Source organism: Excalfactoria chinensis, chromosome 12 (genome assembly GCF_039878825.1).
Source record: "Excalfactoria chinensis isolate bCotChi1 chromosome 12, bCotChi1.hap2, whole genome shotgun sequence".
Taxonomy (NCBI): Eukaryota; Metazoa; Chordata; class Aves; order Galliformes; family Phasianidae; genus Excalfactoria; species Excalfactoria chinensis.
In genome coordinates, this window is record NC_092836.1 from 10,881,652 (window position 1) to 10,901,051 (window position 19,400).

A 19,400-nucleotide genomic window follows, 5' to 3' on the forward strand; every position below is an offset into this window, starting at 1 on the left:
ACTACAGACAGCACTTCTGTATGAGGATGTGCTGGTTCCTGCATGTAGGTTGTGCTGTGGGTGTCTGAAACTGGTTTGAGGTTGTTTCTGTAATGGGGAAAAGGGGAAGGAGGGAGGAGAAGCCCTTTCATGCCCCTTCAGTCCCTGCAGCAGCCACGCTCCTGCTTCTGAGTTTTGCTGAAACCTGTATTGCTATGAGCCAAATAGAACTGAATAGAGAGACACACCTGACCTGTGGGGGGTGGTAAGAGAGAGCCAGGGGTGTTCACTGCAGCCTGGGGAGCTGCCACACCAGTGAGCTGCAGTGATTGCCCAGGTCCTTGTCATAACCACAGCTTTGCCCTGTGGTATGCAACAGCCTCTGTTCCCCTGTGATAACTTGTGAGCTGTGATAGAGCATGAAGCCATGGGGAACGCAAGCACATGTCATCAGTCAGCTCTTCTACTGTGGGTAACACATGAGCTTGGAGCTGGCCTGTGAATGGCAGTGCTCAGTGTAGCAGTGCTATGCTGGGCTGTGAGTGCACACGAGCTGCTGGGGGAAGGTAGAAATTCACTGCCTAGCCCACTGCAAGAGCTGCAGTGCTGCAAGCCAGGCCGGGAGCTGGAGAGATATGGCACACCTCAGGCACCCAGCAACAGCACCTCTGGGTCTGGGGAGCCTGGGGGGTATCTCACTGCTGTTGTGGTCCCACAGAGCATCCGGAGCATCGGTTGGGCTTTAGGGCCAGGCATCAGTGCACCCTGGCTGGCACACCGTGTTTATGAAACCCCCCATGCTTGCGGTTGACCAGAAGGCTGAAATAAGCCTGTCCGGAATTGGTTGCAGGGCTCTGTATCCTGATGTGGTGAGGAGCTCAGCAGGGTGGCTGCTGGCTGTGAGGATGGTGGGGTTTGGCACAAGGAGCGCCCCAGGGCCCCGACAGCACCCGGAAAGCTCAGCCTGGCACTAACGGAACTGTGATAAAAATGAACGTGACCAGGACAGCGAGGAGAGGGAGATTAATGTCTGATTGTCAGAGGGGAGGAAACTAAGGCAGACAGTGCTCAAACAGATACTGGAGCACGAGGGGGGTTGATGCTGCTTTTCCCAGCATTGCTGCATCTGTAGGTTTGCATCTACCCCTGCGGCCTTCATGGAGAGAGGAGAGGACAAAGGGCATGCAGCCAGCCCATGTCCCATCGACATCCCACCTCTGAAGGTGGAGGACATGCTCTCCAGGCAGGCCTGAGCAATACCATCGTCAGTGCTTGCTGCCTGAAGCGTCACATCACTGCACATCCCTGTGGGTCTTTTCCTAGGCCAGGTTTGCCCAATTCCCCAAGGTTCCCGCAGTCCCCAGCCCTTGCGGGGAGGATTAGTTCCATCAGTGCCAGTGAGCCCAGCATCGCTTCTCTTCAGTCCTCCTTTTTGAGGGTCATCTGCCGGGCCCGATCCCCATCCCTTCGGAATAAGGCAACCCAAGTGTGGACTTGCAGGGACACCTGGTGGCTGCCAGCCTCACTGCGGGGCAGGAAGGTCCCCGGGGCTGCGTGGGAGCTGCGTGACTGCCTCGTGGGAACTCGGGGTGGGACTGTTGCGGGGTTTGGTTTATGTGCAGCACCCGGGGCCGGCTACAAGCAGGCATTCCTGCAGGGCAGCAGCAGCAACAGAGCTTGCGAGCAGGGAACGGCAGATCCTCCAGGGGCCGGTGGAGGTGCTTGCCTGCTCTGTTCCTTTAGCACAGGGAGGTCCCAGGGACAAAGCCACAACGTCCAGCGGGCAGAGCTGGCTCTGGACACTGTCCAGCCTGTGCCAGCAAAAGCAGGGGATGCTGCGGGTACAGGACCCTGTGAGAGAAGGAGAGAGGGCAAGTCAGAGTCACTGCCCACAGGACATCCTCCTCCCTCCGTGTGCTCCCAAGGAGAGAGCTGGCTGCTACATGAGCTCTGCCCTCACCCCCCCCCTAAGGCAATACTGCTCCCTTTACCATAATGCTCCAGGCTGTTGGCAGGGATAAAACAAAGAGGATTTTGCATGGAGCTGCCTGCTGGAGATCCATATCCTCACTCAGAGAGGTGAGATTTGTTCATTTGTGGTAGCAAATAATTAGTGTCTCCCCTTTCTCAGTTCTGCTCCACTTTACTGGGACAATGCTGAGTTCCTCTGCAGCTCTGTCCTGCCAGTTCCTTACTTTTAGAAGCCATGTTTTATACATCCCAAGCAGCAGCCACAGCACAGTGAGCTCTATTAGAATGCTCACTCTGGTTCTCTTATACCCTTTAGCACCAACATAACTCACCCCATAGTGGTGGCACTTGGTCCTCCATACCTGAGCTCATAGCTGGTCCCTTTTGCCTGTTGCTAAGACATGATGCCATCTGGATTTGCTCTTTCAGTACCTCATCCCCAGCCTGTAGGATTTCCCAAAGGTGCCAAAGGTCACAATAAAAGTATGCTAACTTTACCAAAGAGATTCTGAGCATCCCCTTCCCTTTCCCTGCTCCAAATCACTGTGAGGCTGATCTGTGAGCAGTAAGCAGGAGAACTTCACCCTGGAAGGACATTCGGGTTGCCACGTTCTCTGGTCCTGACTCAGCCCAGAACCTGGACCCTTCCATGTTCAGAACCAGAGGGCAAGAAGTGCCTGGGGCCCCATGCCCAGGCTGATGTCTGCATCCTCCAATGAGGAAGGATCGATATGACACACAGCACTGCTTTCGCCATGTGCTCGCTGCTCCTCTGCTGCCTTCCTGTGTGCTCTGAGAGGTGCCAGCAGGGGATCCCCTCCTTTCGATGTCGCACAGCACACTGATAGCCTCCCTGAGGTCTCTCTTTGCTCTCAGCTCAGCTCCCTGCAGCCAGTGGCTGCGTGCACGGTGCAGCCACATCCCTGCTGGCCGGGAGATGCTCTGCACCCATGGCCCTGCTGCATGGGTAACCAACCAACACAGCCCTCATATTCCCATGAGGAGGATGTCCCCATGTCTCTGGAGCCTCCTGATGCAGCTGTGCCACTGGGTACAATGGGAGACAGGCTGGGCACCACGCGGGGCCGCACAGGGGGCATTTGCTGGGGAAGCCCTCAAATTGTAGCCATCAAAGATAGGTTTGTGCCACCAGGGCAGGCGAGGCCCACACCATCCTACTGAGCCCTGCAGCCTCCACGTGCACAGCCACAGCCCCCAGGAGGAGACAGTGCCTCCAAGCACAGCTCAGGGCATGGCACCTGGTGCTCACGTGGCTGGTTCAGTGGGCTAAGAGTGGCAGAAGGGGTTTTGTGGTGGCCCAGGTGAGGTCAGGGCCACTGAGCCAGGCCTGGAGAGCCGGGCAGGCCCTGAGGAGCTCCCCAGGCCGGGGAAGTTTCCTGTTTGCTGCCCGTGCTGAAGCATCGGCCCTGCAACCGCCGCCGGGCCCGCGCTTCCGGCCGGGGCTCCCGCCCGGAGCCCCCCTGCACTATCAGCTCGCCAGATGCCTTTTTCAGGATACTGTGGTAAAACTGTGCCGGGCAGGCGCTGTCATTTGGGGTTTTCTCTCATGTCAGCCTCGAAGACAAATTGGACAAGGAGGAGCGGGAGGGGAAAGGAAAAATAAAATTGAAAAAAAAAATGAAATAAAATAAAAATAAAAATAAAAATAGAAGAAAGGAAGATGCCTGCTGCCATCCGCCTCAGGGGCCGTGCAGCAATGGCACCACCAAGCTGTGGGGTGAGGTGATGGCGGGATGGGGTGGTTGCCATGGCAGCATGGCCTGCCTGGGTGCTGTCGGCCTCTAGTGGCGACGATGGAAGCGTGGTGCCATGGCGGGTCCCAGCAGCATCACTGGCCTTCTGCCTTCCCTTCTGGTGCTGCTGTTCCGTCTGGATGTGGCCTCTGGGTGCTGCCTCTGCCAGGATGTCATCCTCCATTGAGACACCATTTCAGGTGGTCGTCCTCCAACGGGATGTCATCACTGATCAGGACGTTGGCCTCCATCACGGCACTGTCCTGCACTGGGACCTGGCCCACACCATGAAGGCAGGCGAGCAGGAGCAGCATGCACTGCCTGTCCTCACCTAGCACCAGCAGCAGCCAGGCAGGCCACAGTGCCCCAAAGCACCCACAGTGCCCTCCTGGTCATTGCTCTGCACTATATAGCAATGAGCATCTGCTGTGCTGGGCAGACTGTTAGCTGGCTGGGGCAGACTGGGAGAACAGAGAGGGGGAAAAGCTATCCTCTGGGACACAGCAGTGCTGCAGCACCAGCTGTCCTGCAGCAGTGTGAAGGACAGGGATAGCAGAGTCCAGAGGACAGCAGAGCCCAGCATGTATCATGGGCAGCCCAGTGCCACCCTGCCAGGCAGAGGCTGTGCTGAGCCAGTGACCTGAAATCATGGCCGCTCTCTTTCACTGGCAAATCTTGTGTTTGTGTGGTTTCCTTTTCCTTCTTCAACATACTCTTTTTTCCTTCTCTCTTAGTGTTGTTCCCTTTCCTGTGGAGGCAAATAGCAGCCCTTCCAACCTTTTGGTTCCACATTCTGCATAGGAGCAAAACTAATCAGAGTCCCAGCGGAGTTCAGCTTTAATTACCCGTGAGATGCTAATCTGCTGCAGGGTCTATTTGTTTCTTCATCCAAGCTTTCCTTTTCCTTCTGCTGCTCTGCAATTCCCCTGGCATGTCTCCTGATTCCTTACAGCCTCCCCAGGCAATTTGCTCTGAACAAGATGACAAGTGAAATTCCTAGCCCAGAAAAGCTTCTATGCAGAGCAGCATAGAAAAAGTCCAGGTCCACTGCAGCAGGACAATGGAGGTCTTCTCCATCACCCAGAGACTCCACCTGGGATTCCCCATGCTTCATGTAAGATGTCTCAAGCACAGCTGAAGGAAAGAATCCCAGGAATCCTCGTGCCTGAATTCCCTGGATTCTTCCCTGGCAATCACAGAATCACAGAATGACCCGGGTTGGAAGGGACCTCAAGGATCATGTAGTTCCAACCCCCCTGCCTAGCAGGGCCACCAAACATACGCCTTTACTAGATCAGGTTGCCCAGAGCCCCGTCCAACCTGGTCTTGAACACCTCCAAGGACGGGGCATCCACAACCTCCCTGGGCAGCCTGTTCCAGGACCTAACCACTCTCCTAGTAAAGAACTTCCCCCTAACATCCAACCTAAATCTTCCCTCTTTTAACTTAAAACCATTTCCCCTAGTCCTGCTATTATCAGCCCTTTCGAAGAGTTTGCTCCCCTCCTGGGAGTAAGTTCCCTTCAGGTATTGAAAGGCTGCAATGAGGTCACCCCGCAACCTTCTCTTCTCCAGGCTGAACAAACCCAACTCCCTCAGCCTGTCCTCATAGGGGAGGTGCTCCAGCCCCCTGATCATCTTCGTGGCCCTCCTCTGGACCCTTTCCAAAATCTCCGTATCTTTTTTGTACTGAGGGCTCCACACCTGGACACAGTACTCCAGATGGGGCCTCACAAGAGCAGAGTAGAGAGGGACAATCACCTCCCTATCCCTGCTGACCACCCCTCTCCTGATGGAGCCCAGGATCCCATTTGCCTTCCGGGCTGCCAGAGCGCACTGCTGGCTCATGTTGAGTTTCTCATCTATTAGGACCCCTAGGTCTTTCTCTGCCGAGCTGCTCTCAAGGACAACTCCTCCCAGCCTGTACAAGTGCCTGGGGTTCTTCCGGCCCAAGTGCAAAACCTTGCACTTTGCCGTGTTGAACCTCATTAGGTTCACCCGAGCCCAGCTTTCCAGCCTGTCAAGGTCCCTCTGAATGGCATCCGTTCCCTCCACCGTATCGACTACACCACTCAGCTTGGTGTCATCAGCAAACTTGCTGAGGGTGCACTCCATTCCCTCATCGATGTCATTAATAAAGATGTTAAAGAGCACCGGTCCCAAGACAGACCCTTGAGGGACACCGCTCGTTACCGGCCTCCACCTGGACATAGAGCCATTGACCACCACCCTCTGTCTGCGGCCTTTCAACCAATTGCTTATCCATCTAGTTGTCCACCCATCAAATCCACTTCCCTCCAATTTGGAGATGAGGATGTGATGGGGGACCATGTCAAAGGCCTTGCTCAGGTCCAGGTAAATGACATCGGTCGCCTTCCCTTCGTCCACCGACGCCGTCACTCCATCATAGAAGGCCACAATATTAGTTAAGCATGACCTTCCCCTGGTGAAGCCATGCTGGCTGTCTAGGATCACATGCTCGTTCTTTATGTGATCAAGCATGTTGTCCAGGAGGATCTGTTCCATAATCTTCCCAGGCACGGAGGTGAGACTCACCGGCCGTGAGCAATGCCTTCCTCCCTGGTGCAGTGCTGGCTGAGATGCTTTGGGAACCTTGTTGGCTCTGTGCATTCGATAAGCAGCCAAACCTGGAAGAAATAAGGGATACCCTTGGAAAACAACAACTGGAGTTCAGCCAGATATTGTCAGCCTGTGCCTGACCAGGGACTTGCTGGACTGACTACAGCTCTGGTGGCAGAGTGGACAATGGCTGTGGCTGAGCTGGCAGCAGTGAAGGACGCAGTGGGTGCAGGAGGAAAGCAAACAATCTGAGCCACACAGCAAAGAGATTGAGCTCCTTGATTTCTCCCGATGAGGACTGCTTCTTCAGCAGCACCTGAGAAAGGTCAGCCACCAGGGGGAGGATCTGCTAGCCAGAAACCCACGTGCAATGAGACTATTGCAAAACAATTTAGATTAACTTTGACCCCACCCCTCAGGCTGGAGGCCTCTCCCTTTAAATTTGTCAAACAGCTGCAGCCCTGGTTGACCTACTTATTGCAATCAGGTGTTACTGCTCTAGCTCTTCTCCAGCTCCTGAGATCCCAGTAGGTGCTGTTTTACTTTTTTCTTTCTCCTTTTCTAGTGTATTGTCGGGAGCAAATTTGTAGGAATCCTGAAATTGTTCTGATTTTTAGGTCACTCTGCTGCTGAACAATTGTTGGGGGTTGTTTATGATGTATGTGTGTTGCTGTAGGTTATGGTCACAGGTTGTGGAAACTCAGCTGTCCTATTTTGGGAGGTTGTATGCTTTAGGTCACAGGGTGCCTCTGTGCTGTGTCTCCCTAGCAGCCTAGGGGCTGCACACACAGCCTAACCCTGGACCACCTGCCTGGGGTTGCCCTTTGCATGTACAAGAGCTGGCTCAAGGAGCAGCAGCACTGGGTTTGCACAGCACTAGGGGCAGTGGCTGCCCGAGGAGGGCAGCAGAATGTAGAACAGCAAAGCATTGCTTGTTCCAGTGGCAGCTTTATCCTCAGACACTGGAACTGGGACAGTTCTCCTCAGGGACCAGAGGCCTCTTTTTCTGGGGCTGTCTGCATTCATCCCTATTTATAGCAGCCATCTCTGCAGCCAAAGCTTCCTTTAACACGTAGGATCTGAAGCTGCCCAACAGGCACGAGGGCTGAGCTGTGTCAGTGATCAAGCAGGGCCCCTGGGAGAGGGAGGGACAGACACAGTGACACTCTGTGTGCCCCTACAGACTTTTGATGTAGTGGGTGTGACAGACACTGTGGTACTCACCAGGGACAAGGCTGCTGGCAAGGATCAGGGCAGGAAGAGCGGTACTGCCTTTCCCCTTCAAGGGGGAAATTAAAGGTAACTCTCAGATCAGCAATTTGATCACTCTCCTCCATCCCCTGGACATGATTGCAACACCTCAGATGCAGCAGTAGGTCCTGTCTCACCGTAGCTGCCCCTGGTACCTCCCTATGCCCTGCATGTTTTGTTACAGGTTAGTGATGATTTACTGAGCATTTAGTTGTTTGTCAGGCAGTCTGAGAAGCCCCGAGCTGAGCCCATTCCTTGTGTTCTAGTCCTGTTTGCCTGGGATTCTGGGGCCTGGAAAAGCCTCTGGGCAGGATGTGATGCTCCAGGTGAGGCCAGGTGCAGTTACCATAGGTGTGGTGAACCCACAGAGCTCTCCTCTCTCTCCTGTCCAATGTTTTTTAAAGAGGGAAATAAGTATACACTAATTGGCACCTTGAAAGCTGGCTCCTGGCACCAAAAGCTTCCTCAGGCATCAATCCAGGGGCCCTGAGCAACAGAAAGAGCTGAAACTGAAGTTTACTGATATTTCTCAGGCCTGCCAAAAACGTGTGCCCTCTCAGCAGGGAAAAGCCCTGGGAGAGGAAAAGTTGTGTTTGTTTAGCAGAGGACTGCAGATCATCATGGAGTGGACCTGTCAGGGAAGTGACAGGCAGTATCAGCAGTCTGAAAGGGCTAGGGTGTGCCCAGTTGCAGAGAAGTAGTGTGTTGCATTTTTATTCCCTGTGAGGGTATAACTGCATGCATGTGCAGAAGGAGGGCTTGGCTCTCCTGCCTCAGTCAGGGCTGTGCAGGTTGGCAGAGCTCTGCGTGTTCCTGGACCAGAGGCAGGAATGGGGCACCCAGCACCTCACCCTCCCCTCCCTGTCCCACCATGGAAAGGCAAGGCAGTGGCAGTTTTATCTCAAAGTAGAACAAAGGGTTCTTTTATTCTTTCAGGAGATGCAACATCTGGATTTGCCATGAGCATGTCTGTGCTCAGACTGGCTGGCTGTGTCAGCTTGACCAGGGCACATCTATACAGGGAAAACTGAAAGTGGGAGACTTCTGTCACCAGGCTGAGTCTCACTTCTAGGAAAGAAACCCTGTTACCAGCCAAACAGCATGATGCTGTGGTCCCTTGCACAGCAGATGTTGCTGAGCAGACAGGCTCGATGGAACAATCTAAAAATAAAACATACTTGCAGATATTTTTCACATCAACTTTTTTTCCTTAATTTTTTTTGGGAAGGAGTTTTGGCTCAAAGTGTATCTATTCCCAGGCTTCTCATCTCCTTTCACACCTCTCCCCTCCACCTGACTGCTATACCGGAGAGTTACAGAGCATCGAGGATGTTGTCAATTTTGGTGACCAGATCCTGACGCTTGTTGGAATGCATCTTTTCATTCTCAATGTAGGTATCCTTCTTGAGCTTGCCAGCTACAAGCCGCTCAGCTTCCACCGAAGACTTCAAAACGAGCTCCTTGACTTGGCCATCCAGCTTCTGAATCTCACTTACCTTACAGGAGTAAGAAACGAAAGGAATATTAGAGAAAACAAAAAAATATCCCACAAAAATCCTCAACATCCCTACAGTGAAGCTGAAATAGAAGAGATGACTGAGGTAAAGCAAAAGATGAAGTCGGTGCTAAATAGAAATGTCTCCAATCCCTGCATGTTGCCTCCTGCCTGCCTCTTCCTGCCAACACATTATGAGGAACATCTCATGAATGGATAATTAAGCAGTGCAGATGTAAAAGGGCTCTAAGGACCCAGGAGCCATACTGGCAGGAGACAGATGCAATGACTGTTAAAGAGTGCTTAATGATGGGTTTTAAAGGCTTTAAGCTATATCACAACTATGACAGCTGGAAGATGTGCCCCTGCAGTTAATGTCAATGGCGTGCAAGCAACAGCTCTATAATGACAGAGCTACCCCTTCAGGTAATAACAGATTAAGAAAAGTGTCTGTTGGTTGAATGGACCTTAGTGATTAAAACATCCCCCGCTTGGGGTTAGGTGGCTGTTCCAGGTAAGTTCTGAAATATAGCAGATGCAGTGAGGTGTGCTCTCTGTACTGCAGCTTTCAACACAGTACAGCAAAATACCCCCTGAAAAGCATCATGTTATGAAAGATCTATCAACATCAAATTTATAAATGGAAGAAAATATGAGATTAGGGAGATGATAATAGCTTGGCCCGTGTCAGTAGTAGAGTCAGAACTGATGTTGGTAGTTTCCCTTTTTGCCAGTTGTAACTATAATGAGCAAAGTGAGCATCAAGATTGTGTTACAAAACTACTACCCGTGCAGCAGGTTTTAGGGCTGCTTAAGAAACAGCACAAGCATCTGTTTAACAACATGGCTGCATAACCAAGATTACTGCAAGTGAAAAAAGAAGGAAAAAAAAATAAAGTATCTTCCCCTCTGGCAGGGATCAAGGCAGTTTTTGCAGGGGGGGAGGGGAAAGATACAAGCTGCAGAAACTAAACACCATATTAGAAGTCAACTTAAGTATCTGACTGAGCCAAAAGCAGGAGAGCTTTGGAAAATTAACATTTCTTACTTTATCACATAAGTCAGAGCCTTCTGTCTTCAGTTTAGACTGCAGAGCAGCTATTTCATTTGTCAGGGCCTTATGTTCTGTCTCCAAAGACTTCTTGCCGCTGTTTAGGGTGGAGATGTCCCGTGACTGTTTGTATTTATTCACTGCTTCATCAAAATGACGGTACAGCCCAAGTCTCTTGTTTACCAGAGTAAGCACTTGCTCTGTGATGCAGGCAACTTTCATCCGAGCTTCAGCAGCTGGATCCTGGAAGATGACAGAAGAAAAGATCAAAGCAGTCCTATCTTTGATCTGCATTAAGCCTTGCTTGCTATGTACCACAAGACTGTTACAGAAACGGCACTCTTTGCAATTAGGTCAACTGACAGCAACTAGGAAATGGTACAAGTACTGACTAGGGCAAGCACCTTTCAGGAATTGAGCACAGCCCAGCAAAGAGCTTGAAAAAAAGCAAGCAAAAACACTGCAGAAAGGTTTGTAGATGTCCTTGTTTATCAGAGACAAATTATTATATATATATATATATATATATATATTTATCCAGGAGGCAAAACTCAGATTAGCCATAGTACACCGAACCCTGCGGGAGCTTAACAACAGGGATCCACTTAAATGTCAAGTGGGAACAGCTGGCAAGAATTACTGGCATGAAAAATTTCTGACCATTGCCTGAGTAAGCAATTAACATTTGCAAAGAGCTCTTCATACAGTACCTTAGTGATGGAGAAATCCAGCCTCACGTAGACGATCACAGTGAAGAACAAGATGTAGAAAGCTCCAACCACCAACAGAGGTTCCTGAAGCATCAGTATTTTATTGAAGGAATAATGGACCTATGAGAGAAGTTTGAAACACTGAGCAGTGACCCAGGACCAGAACTACAAAACACCTACCACAGGACAGAACGCCTGAGGCAGCAGCAGAACTAGCTGTGTAGTTAAGGAGGTGTTCATTTTTGAAACCAAACATGAATGTTTTGACCATCGTGATAAATACAGAGAAGGCCCAACTGGTCAGGTAAACCTCGAAGGTTGGACGTGCTCACCACTATGTCTTGGATATGCTGCTCCACCAGGTTGCTCTTGTGTGCCACAATAACTGGGCGTCCAAAAGTGTCCAGGTATGTGTAGTGAAGCTCATCTGAAGCACGATTGATTTCATAGGGGCTGTCCACATGGATGTTCCTGTGGATAAAGCCAGACAGTCCAGTCTGAGTCTATGCTAGGACTTGGCTGGCCAACTGTGGCCTCCAGCACAAGGCCAATTATGCAATTTAAACAACACTCTAAAAGGAAGCAAAGCTGTGTTCCAAGGTCTCTACAAGTACAGTCACTGTGCTGATTCATTGTCTTCAGGCCAACAGAACAGCCACAATAACTGCTACCAACGCAGCATCTTCTACAGCAATAAACCAGGAGTAACAGCACTTACTTGGCACCTTCTGGCAGTACAATCTTGACAGTCAGAGAATCTGTAACTTGCTCGTCAAACACATGGTCCACAAATCTCATTTTCAAGGCATACTGATCGCCTAGGAGAGTGCACACCACGGAGTAGTTACGTTTCAAAGAACAAGGAGCAAGCCTGAAGCTCAGCTTCTATTAGAAGCAAAACCAGAATTCAGACATGCATCGTGCAGCAGGGGGCACTAGCGTACTCAAAAGATGTTTTAAAACATGTCTACAAAAACCTGTAGGAAGCGCAGGAAAGAGGAATGGATTTGCATATTCTAGAAATAGCTCCTAGCAACTATTGCTAAGGTACAGCACAGCATGGCTTTGAATTCATTACTGAACAGCAACCACCTTTAAATGCAGAGGAAACGGTTTCTTATTCCCTTTGCCCAAACCACCCACCGAGATTATAGAGGTATTCGTAGCTTGGCAGGTTATAGCCGATGATGTAATGGGTTTTCCATCCCCCAAAAAGTGGGAAGCGGGGACGGATCTCCATCTCAACGGAGTCATCCAGGACCAGCAGGTGGCTGGTGGAGATGTTTCCAATTTCATCTCTGTAATAGACGTCCTGAGCAGCAGCTGGGAGAATGGTCTGTGTGAAGAGAAGCAACGGTCAGTTCCTCGACTAAGAGTTAGTTCCAGTGGAACTGACAAAACCACCAACAGCAGTTAAGTATCAGAAAACAGTGCTCCCATGTGAGACAACAAAATGCCATTCAGCACTAAGAGGTAAAATTGTGGTATTCCAAGTGATCAGTCACTGAAGTAACTGCCAGTAGCCAATTTACCTGACTGCTATAAGTGAATAAGTGGAATGTGGAAAATCAGGGCTTTCTCCAACCCAGTTTCAAATATTCCAGACAGTGAAGGATTCCATCTCACCTACCAGAACAGCAATTCTCTTTTCACTCCAGCTCACTGCCCCTAGCTCACTGAGCTTGCTGGTTTATGCACAGCAAAATGAGATTTCTGTTTGGCAGCATCACCTTGCAGAACTACATCAATCAGTTCTGGAGGCCTCAAGCAGTGAGGAAGGTTTTGGTTCAGATGAAGACATAAAATACTTTCTCATATCTGGCTAGCAGAGCCACAGCCTTAACTTTTGTTAAGTGTTTTATGAGCAAGGAATGGATGGGTGAGTTTCCAATTATTGTTCAACATGCTATGGTAGAAAAGGCAACTCTGAAAACAGGAGGGTAGGGAAAGGATGAAAGGCACTTGTATAGTGGGAACAGGAAACCAGAACTGTTAATGCATTTGATTAAGGGGTTTAAAACAGTTCTTGAGGCTGAAGGATTAAGGGCGCAGATTGATGCTACATGCCTGGCATACGGAGTTTCTTTGGCCACCAGGTGTAATAAGGCATATAATCTCCAATTTCCATTTCCAAAAACCACTTTTGGCTTTTTGGAATGATCCTTCTCTGAAAACAGATCAGAGCTTTAATAATCCCATATTGCTCACAACTGGATATTAATTTATTGATGTACTTAAATCTAGGGATATGAGGAAGAAGCCACAGTATGAACAGGTGATGCAAAACGCCAACCTTGAAAGACTTGACAGAAGAGATTCCGCTGTCTGGTTGTCTCTGGTAGTCGTATCTGGAGAAGGGCCCTTTCAGCACTGCTCCCGTGTGCTTTAAGTCAACTGTCTCTTCAACTGCAATGTTTCCCCAGTGGGACACCTCGATGACTCGAGTCATACTGGTGATGGTCAGGAATGGACTGTTGTTTTCATAATGCACCTTCAGAGTGTCCTAGCAGGGAGAGAAAGCAAGTGACTAACCCAAAACGAGGAGCAACCTCCCTTCCCAATTATGGGTCTCTATGTCTCCAAGAGAAACTTCCTCAACAAACTCTACAGAGGTGAAGTTGTTTCTGTATGGGAAGATTTGAGCCACCCCAGCCCAATCCATGCAGGATACCAGGTACCGTGGTCACAATCTCTCTGTGCAGTTATTTACCTGGCTGTATGGAGGGATGTCCTTAAAGGGACCGTATTCAATCATGTCTTCTGTGCGGGAAGGGTTCCCCAGTTTGGTGTAACTCTCCACATTCCTTGAGGCCAGTTTGACACGAGTTGTTTGGGTCTTGGTGAAGTACGGCGAGTAGAAATAGTGATTTCCTTCAAAGACCACAAACTGCTTCTCACTCTGGGTGATGTGAGTGGGGTAAGGCTGCAGGACGTGTGTGAAAACCATTTCGACAGAGACTCGGACCTTGGCCCCAGGTGCCAAAGGAGATGGCAGCTTCACAGAGAAAAACTTCCCACTGCAAGGAAGAAGAGGTAGTGAGATCTCCCCAGGAGAACAGTCAGATCCAACCCCCTGTGAGATCCACTGTGCATGGAAACATGAGATTCTGTATTGGATATATGGCGTGCAACTGGGGACAATGTTTTATTTGCTCCCCAGAGGCCTCACTCAAGAGGGTGAGCTTACTCTGTACCGAGAGGGCAGGACAACAGGAAACATGGGGTGCATTGTGTTTGGGCACAATTACAGCCTCTCTCACAGATATCCGGGTGTCATTTTGGGAATGGAATGGTGATATGCTCCTGTCTCTAGTTCTGCATTTATAATGCATGCTTCAGTGGCATTTTCCTATTCTCCAGATGACAAGAATGATATGAATCGGAAACAGCATGTGCAAATGTATTTGAGGTATCTATAATTCGTCTTCTGAACACATTCCACCAAATCTTTATTTTCAGCTTTTGCCCACAGGAGCTGAAACCAAAGCACTGTTAGGGAATGGGAACAGTTTTGGAATGGGGTACTACAGAATGGATTGAGATTTCACTAAACTGCCAAGTATGTACCAGATGGATGTGAGCAGCATGTGGACTTCACACCATGCCTGGTGTCCCACAAGCAAGATAACGTGAGGCTTCCAGCTATGAGGAACCCAGGTCCACCTGAGCAATGTAACTGCACAGCTGCCATCCCCTTAACATTCAGCAGCACCGTACTTTTGACACGCTTTTAAAAAGATCCTTTATTTCTCAGCACGGCTCAGGAATCACATGCTGGTCCTGTATTGCAACTCATGCACAGCATCCCAAGGTTGGCAGAGCAGAGCCCCAGGCACCAGACAGTGTGCTCTGTCCCCACAGCAGGGACTACAGTACCCCACACACTGTTACTTTCCACACCAGAGACTAAGAACAGTGCTTGGGGACACAGCCAAAGAGCATCTGTAATTTGTCATCACCGCTGCCAATCATCGGAGGCCCCAAATAGCTATAATTCTTCCACCTGATGTTCTTTAATGAAGGAACAGGATGTCACATAGGGACGTGGTTGAGCGGACATGGTGGTGATGGGCTGATGGTTGGAATGGCTGATCTTAGTGTCTTTTTCCAATGTTCATGATTCTGTGATTCTTACAGGGCTTTTGTGCAGCAGGACCTGGCCTGGCTGCTTGTATTCCTTAGCCCTGCAGTCAGCACATCTCAGCAACAAGACCAGGGCTCTCCCCGTGCACAGAACAGAGGAGCACTTCTGTCTCAGGCTGAGGACAACGCTGCAGCCCGGATGTGTAACTGCAGGTACAGTCCTCCGAGGGTGACACTCACCTTTTTCCCTTCACTTTCGTCTCTTTCACTTCCAAGATGTTCTCCTCCTCTTCCTCACCCTTCACCTGTTCCAGAACACACCGATCATTGCTCTGCTCATTCAGTTCGTTTAGTCAGCCAGGTCAGCCCCCATACGTGGCTTTTAAGGGGATGCTCCCGCAGAACGAATAAGCTGACACAGAAGCAGCCACCACCCGTAACGCCGCCCGGAGTGGGAACCTCAGCCCGCTTTGTTCCCCCGCATTACAGCAGCCGTCCTCCCGCTGCCGACGTGTCCCGGCGGGGCGGCCCCGTGGCGCGGCGCTGTGCCGACGTGGCCCTGCAGCCCCGGGCCGTGTCGCGGCCCTCCCGACTCGCGGCTCTCCCCGCCGCTCCAAGCACTCACCTGCACGCCCAGGTAGGCCAGGCGCGGCTCCAGGCCCGGCTCCAGCGCCAGCAAGAAGGAGGAGGCGGCGGGACCGCCCGGCGCGTTGGCCAGGCTGAGCTCGGCCGACACCTTGGCCAGGTGCGTGCTCAGGTCCACGGTGCGCCGCACCTCCTCCAGCTGCAGGTCGGCGGCGGTGGCCCCCAAGGCCGCCAGGCAGAGGAGCAGGCGGCACAGCAACCCCGCCATGGCCGACGCGTGCATGGGGAGGGCGCAAGATGGCGGCGCCCGCGCTGTACGGGGAGGGCACAAGATGGCGGCGCCCAGCGGGATAGGAGACGCGCGATGGCGGCGCCCAGCAGAGTGTGAGGCCCCCGGCGAGGGAGGTGGCTGTGCGAGTGCCTGAATAGGAAGGCGGGGCTAGAGGCGCGGTGCTTTGTGCTGTCCGCGTTGCAGGGGAAAGCAGAGCGCGATGCTGTGTGCTGGGACTGCTGTGTGTGAGCGGGACAACGGGCTGTGCGTGTTTATATAGCGTGATTCAGGTCTTGACCTTGGTTTAATATCTTAACGTGAGCTGCGGCAGAGATAATGCACTGAATTGGGCTCAGGATGCCAAAACTGCTGCGTTTTGGGGCTCCCCCTGGGTGTCCGTGTGGGGTTTGTGTGGAACTGTCCTGTCCAGGAGCAGCTGTCCCTGCCCTTCCTCCAGCCTCTGCCACAGGGAGAGAATGAACTCCAGACTGCCTTTATTTCCCCTCCCTCCCTCAGGGAGATTTCTCCTGGCAAAGGGAGGGAAAGAAATGATGCACATTCCATTGTGTCTGAAGATAACCGGGTTTCAGTTCTTACATCCAGAGCCAAAAAGTCGGATTCGGCCCCGATCCTGGCTCTGAGCTTGCTGGCAAATGCGACGTTTCAAAACCTGACCCATCCCAGACCCCAGAGAGCTCTGAGTCAGGCTGTGATACGCTCAGCCCGTGCTCAGATCCATTCCTAACTGTGATCATTGAGTCATACTGAGTCTGTGTAGCAGCTGCTCCCAGCTCTACCACATCGTCTATATTTATCCTTAGGCTGAAAAGCTTTTAGGATTCTTGCTTGCAGGACTGGTTTTGCTTGCAGGCCCCTCTCACTGCTGTCCTGCATGCGGTGTGGATGTGGTATGACATAGTGCCAGGCTACAGCTACTTGTGCTGAGTTCATGCTCTCAGAAGGCACCAGAGAAACCCTGGCCAAGTTTGCTGGTTACATCTGCTCAAGCAGGAAGGGAGAGGCTGGGTTTAAACATGACAAGTGCTGCGGGGTCCTGGCCAGATGCTGCACACTAATTGTTCCAGGCTGCAGGGCCAGCATCCCTTGTCCATTGCCTGTTTCCTTGTCCCAGCTGGGTAGCTCAGTTCCTCTGCCATCTGCAAGGGATGTGCTGCAGGGAAAGTGTGTCACCCTCAGGGACACCGAGCACAGGGAGGGGATGGAGCTGGTGCCAGCCCAGCGTCTGCTGGGCCTGAGGGGCAAGAGCGGTCTGCAAGGGGGATGCAGAGAACATTCCCTCCCATCAGCCCCACAACACCGAGGTTTTGCAGTCCCAGCCCTGAGGCTGTAGGTAGGATCTGGCTGACTGACAGCTGAGTTTACTTAGCCTTGCTAAAGCCCTTGAAAAACAGCCTGTGGGGAGGGGGAAGAAGAAAAAAAAAGGAAAATCCAGTTTTGTTATTTTTACAACCTCATTTTTCAGCCAGTCAGCACAACTCAGGCGCAGCTTTTGCCAAGGAAAACATGCTGTGATTCCTGGTTCGGGCTCAGGAGTGTTGGGTCTGGAGGGGGTTATTCAGGGCTCAGTTGCTGCCCCGTGTTCATAAGCCCTGGAAGTGTGTCCTGCTTTCGCAGAGGCGGTGCTGAAGGCTGCTTTATCTGTACACAAAGTAGGAAATGTTTTTGTCTGGATGTTCAACGCTTACTAGAAATGTAAGTGGAATGGCTGCAGGTGAGCCATGCCCTGCACCCTGCCCCAGCTCTGCACTGCTCCCCCCCCGCCACCTCTTTGTGTCCGCATCCCACCGCCAGGAGGCGCCCAAGCGTCCCTCAAGCCGAGCAGCGCGGCGGGGGCGGGGCGGTAGCGTAACCCCGCCCCTTGGCGAATAGCGTGCGCTACGTCGTTGTCGTAGCTACATGCATTAGCCCAGTTCTGTGGTTCGAGTCTGATCAATCTGATCAATGGCACTGATTTGCTTTCTGATCCTTTAAGGCCCTGCAAACGTGAGTGCTAGGAGCCACCTCATGTCTAGTGCAGTCCCAGAGCCGTGATGCTGTGTTTGGCATCAGCAGGGCGTGCTGAGGCACTGTCCCAGGTTTCTTGCCCTGTTAGGGCAGTAACCGAGCTCCCATCTTTGCATGGAACTTTTCTCAGAGGCTTTTCTCAGGAAGGGAAACACTCGATGTGTATTTACCTTGGAAGCCCATTATTTGTGTGGAGTGTGTTTTCTCTTTGCCAGAAATTCAAGCAGGGACGTGGAGCCCAGTTCTGAGCAATGGGACGATTACTGAAGCAGCCCAGTTCTGAGCAATGGGACATTGTGCTTTAACATTCACCCACAGCCATTTCAGTTTTAGGTGCTTCTGTTTGTCTGGATGGACGTACCTTCGTTTTGGTGGCTCAAGGATTTGCAAACAATGAGGCATAACCCCCTGGGATGGAAATTGCAGCTGCTGGGGCACCAAGCAATGAAAAGTGTCGTCCAAGATAAAGCAAAGTAAACCTCACTGCCCACACACCCTTATCCTTCAAGGCTGAGTATCTTTGCGACGCACTTCAAAAACATGCACACAAAATCCTACGGTTGCTATTGATACAAAACTGACTTCTCCTTTTAGAGCAGATAAGAGGGGATTGCGAAAATCTGTGATTTGAAAGAACCGAAGCAGATGGACCTGAAGCCAATATGCGGCACCCTGTGCCTGCAGGGAGGTGGCTGGATTGTGAGAAAGGCTTTGTGCTACAATGTGTGGCTGTGCCCTTCTGAGACAAGGACCCAGAAGAGCCCCCACAGCCTCTATAGCCCACATCTGGCCCTTCACATCCAGGATGGACGTGCAGACAGTACATGGAGATGGTTTGCTTCCTACTCGAAAGCTTCTCCTCTCCAAAATGCCTTTGGGGCACTTTTTGGGCACTGACTGACTAAGGAAGAAGCTGCCTGCAAGTCACCTGTACCATAAGTACATAAGCACTCACAGTGCTCACATGGCATCAGCCTCCTGTCGTATGACACATTCTGGGTACAACAACAGCATGACACAGCCACCTTTGCCACAAAACCGCCCAGCTGTGGGGCTCATGCGGCCGGTCTGTGCAGGGAAGAGCAGTGGGACACAACCCATCAGTCCTGCAGGCTGTTCCAGGCCTATCTGGCCTGGCCCTGTGGCTGTAAATCCACTCGTGTAATTAGCTGGGAGGTCTCAGGCACACCAGGCCTTCACACTCATGGCTTCAGAAGCTGGTAAGTCACAGCTTGCAGAACAAGCTGCTGTAACAAAAACTTGGTTCCTGAAGAGAGGTCAGTTCTGCAAAGGCCTGTGCTGTTCAGTGCCGGCTGTGTGCATTGCTCTCTATTTTTATAGAATTCCTAGGGTTTAAAACAATATTTACAAACGTCCCTACTTAGAGGGACCCAGATCTGACAAGGTTACTGACTCACTTTGGCCTCAGGGAAGTTACTTCACCCCGGGATCATCTTTTCCATTTGAGTACTGAGACCAATCATGCAAAATGACCCGGCAGACTGCCAATGCAGCTGTAAAAATTAATTACCCAGTATTTAGCACCGGGTAAGAAGTGAGAAGCTGCTGCTGCTGTTGTTGGAGAACCTCAGTACCGGGGAGATCAGCTCAGAGACCCAGAGGGTCTCAAAAGACCATCGCTATCA

The 19,400-nt window shown here is 51.4% G+C and overlaps 1 protein-coding gene and 1 long non-coding RNA gene across 3 annotated transcripts; one reads left to right on the forward strand and one right to left on the reverse strand.

Annotated features, from left to right (window-relative positions):
- Nucleotides 1-6,755: 6,755 nt before the first annotated feature.
- LOC140257696 (uncharacterized) lies at nt 6,756-18,667 on the forward strand. Of its 2 annotated transcripts, none has more exons than XR_011905105.1 (3): nt 6,756-6,810; nt 14,928-15,086; nt 18,082-18,667. It is a non-coding gene; the product is annotated as an uncharacterized lncRNA (long non-coding RNA). The 2 variants fall into 2 exon arrangements; XR_011905106.1 differs by lacking the exon at nt 18,082-18,667 and adding an exon at nt 15,227-15,491.
- Nucleotides 8,442-15,744, reverse strand: RPN1 (ribophorin I). Its single transcript, XM_072347176.1, has 10 exons — nt 15,499-15,744; nt 15,114-15,178; nt 13,501-13,807; nt 13,084-13,293; nt 11,934-12,126; nt 11,509-11,608; nt 11,123-11,261; nt 10,791-10,910; nt 10,078-10,323; nt 8,442-9,030 (listed from the first exon to the last, which is right to left on the reverse strand). Exons 1-10 carry the CDS (start codon nt 15,739-15,741, stop codon nt 8,848-8,850), a joined length of 1,806 nt encoding a protein of 601 aa, XP_072203277.1. The 5' UTR covers nt 15,742-15,744; the 3' UTR covers nt 8,442-8,847.
- Nucleotides 18,668-19,400: the final 733 nt, after the last annotated feature.